The sequence below is a fragment of the Arachis ipaensis genome, chromosome B09, assembly GCF_000816755.2.
Source record: "Arachis ipaensis cultivar K30076 chromosome B09, Araip1.1, whole genome shotgun sequence".
Taxonomy (NCBI): domain Eukaryota; kingdom Viridiplantae; phylum Streptophyta; class Magnoliopsida; order Fabales; family Fabaceae; genus Arachis; species Arachis ipaensis.
In genome coordinates this window covers 2,935,616-2,937,946 of record NC_029793.2, presented here as the reverse complement: position 1 = coordinate 2,937,946, position 2,331 = coordinate 2,935,616, and the positions used below count along the sequence as shown (strand labels likewise).

Genomic DNA, 2,331 nt, shown 5'->3' with positions numbered 1-2,331 from the left:
GTTCAATAGAATTAATGAATAATTCTATATTTAATAGATATTAATAAGTAGAAAAAATCTAAGATAATAACACAAAAATAAGAAAATAAATAGGTATCAAGGAAGATGAGAAAAGTTTGTCTTTATTACACTTGTTGTATACATATGATGATTGATGAGTGATATGCAATAGATCTTCATCAAATGTTCCTTATGTGGTGTTTAAAGTACTACCTGATTGATTTCACAAACATTCAAAGAAGACAAAAGAAAACATAAATAAAAAAGAGCGTGACACGAAACACATTCTTAGCTTCACATATATATACGGCACAGTTGCATACAAAATTGGAAACCCGAACCACAATTTCGCGCTTCAAAACAAAGTGCTACGACTATGAAATTTTCACAAGTGTTAACTACTACTCTTAACTAAAACACATTCTTCTCGCTTCTTACTTCTTAGTACTTACCCAATCCATGGAAAAGAACGCATCTTTCCCAACAAAAAAGCACCTTCACAAAAACGACTTCGATCCACCACCACCACGCCCATGCCACTGCCTGCTAACATGCATGCTCCTGACTCTTCTCTTTGTGGCCTTGGTCGTCGTGTTATGGCCCGGGGAACCGGACGTGAAGATCACGCAGCTGAGCGTGAAGCGCGTGAAGGCGACGGCGATGTTCATGCTTTCCGTGACGATTAAGGTTCAAAACCGCGACGTGTACTGGATGGATCTGAAGGAGGTGGACGTGGGGATGAAGTACAGAGGGAGAAAGCTGGGTCACGTGGAGTCTGGGAGGTGGCACGTGAGGGGGTGGGGATGGTGCCATGTGTACGGTGATTTAGAGTTCGGTGGATTGCCTCCCGTGGATGTGGTGCATCTGATTGAAGATATCAAGAAGGGAAGTGCTTTATTTCATGGTGTTGCGGAAGTTTCTGGCCAACTTGGCTTTTTTGGATTTCGCTCTCCGTACGTCTTTAAGGTATATACATTAACCAAAGAATTTTGAAATATGGTTTTGCATTTATATATATAGGTGGAAACTCAAGTGCAGTCGACTTCACGTAAAGTTGATAATAGAGAGTCGTTAGATGATTTGACTTATTTGACTAAATTTGCATGTAACGACTCTCAGCTATTAACTTTCCGTGAAATCGAGATTCCACCATATATATATCATCTATCTATTTTTTTTTAATTTGAATAGAGTGCATTAATTTTGTAATACTGTCACTATTCAATAGTATACTTTCAATTTAGTTTAAGAAAAAGGTTAGAAATTAGTTTTATTTCTGCCAACAAAATGTAGAAGGGGAAGAAAATATGGTTTGGATTGTTATCTTAGAAAGGGAAACATAAATTTAACTTATAGAGAAAAAAAATAGTTATTTTATTTAGAGTTTAATTTTGATGTACTGATATATATAATCATTCAATTATATTTATTTTTTAAATGATCAATTATGTGATCAATATGATTTAAGTTCTCTTAAATCTTTATACCAATATGTTCTAAAATAATATGTTAGACTTGTGTTTATACCATAGTTGTTTCGTTATATCTATACCTACATTAATTTGGATCGGATTTGTATGTCTCTTTCAATATAATATGGTTTGTAAAGTATATAAAAAAGAGAGTTAGAAACTAAAATTTTTTTGAATCAATAATAGTTTTCTGATGATAAACGAGTGATATGGGAAAAATATATGATGCCAAACTATTTTTGTTGTTACTCGTACGGAGTGAAACATCGTGAAAAAGTTAAGAGAACTAGGGCGGTAGAAGGGTCAAGAAGAAATTAGTGTTCTAAAATTTTCAATGTCATGTATGTAATAATGATTAGTAACTTTTTAGGAATTTCCCTTTATGTTTTCTGGTTTGATTTAGTACTTATTAGTAGGATCCTTAATTCTCTTGGGGTCATATTTTGTACTCTTGTTCCATTTTTAATTTTGACTAATGATGATGATTGATGAAGTTTCATTATCGGAAAAAATAAAATTAATGGAAATCTAAGAGTTTTTAAAGAATGTATGTTCTTCTAGGTAGACCAAAAATAAAATGTTCTTTGTATGAACCATTTTAGAACAAGTATCAATTACTCTTATTTCCTCTTCTATTATCTCCTGTGTTTTTCTTAATAGTTTGAATATTTTAATAATGATCTTTATCTTGAAATATCTCAACAGGCAGTACGGGCATGTGACGTTTTGGTTAATACAAAAAATCAAACAGTTGTTCATCAACATTGTATCCGTAAGGTAATGAGCTTAATTACATTATTATTCTAGATTGAATAATAATAATAATAATAATAATAATAATAATAATAATAATAATTTT

At 32.3% G+C, this 2,331-nt stretch overlaps 1 protein-coding gene across 1 annotated transcript in view; it reads left to right on the top strand.

The window, feature by feature from the left end:
• The window catches only part of LOC107617209, a 3,074-nt gene continuing 1,033 nt past the window's right edge, over positions 291–2,331 (top strand). The window contains exons 1-2 of the mRNA XM_016318966.2: positions 291–966; positions 2,178–2,249. Of these exons, the coding sequence (XP_016174452.1) occupies positions 460–966; positions 2,178–2,249 (579 nt within the window). The 5' untranslated portion in view covers positions 291–459. The remainder of the gene's footprint in view (positions 967–2,177; positions 2,250–2,331) is intronic.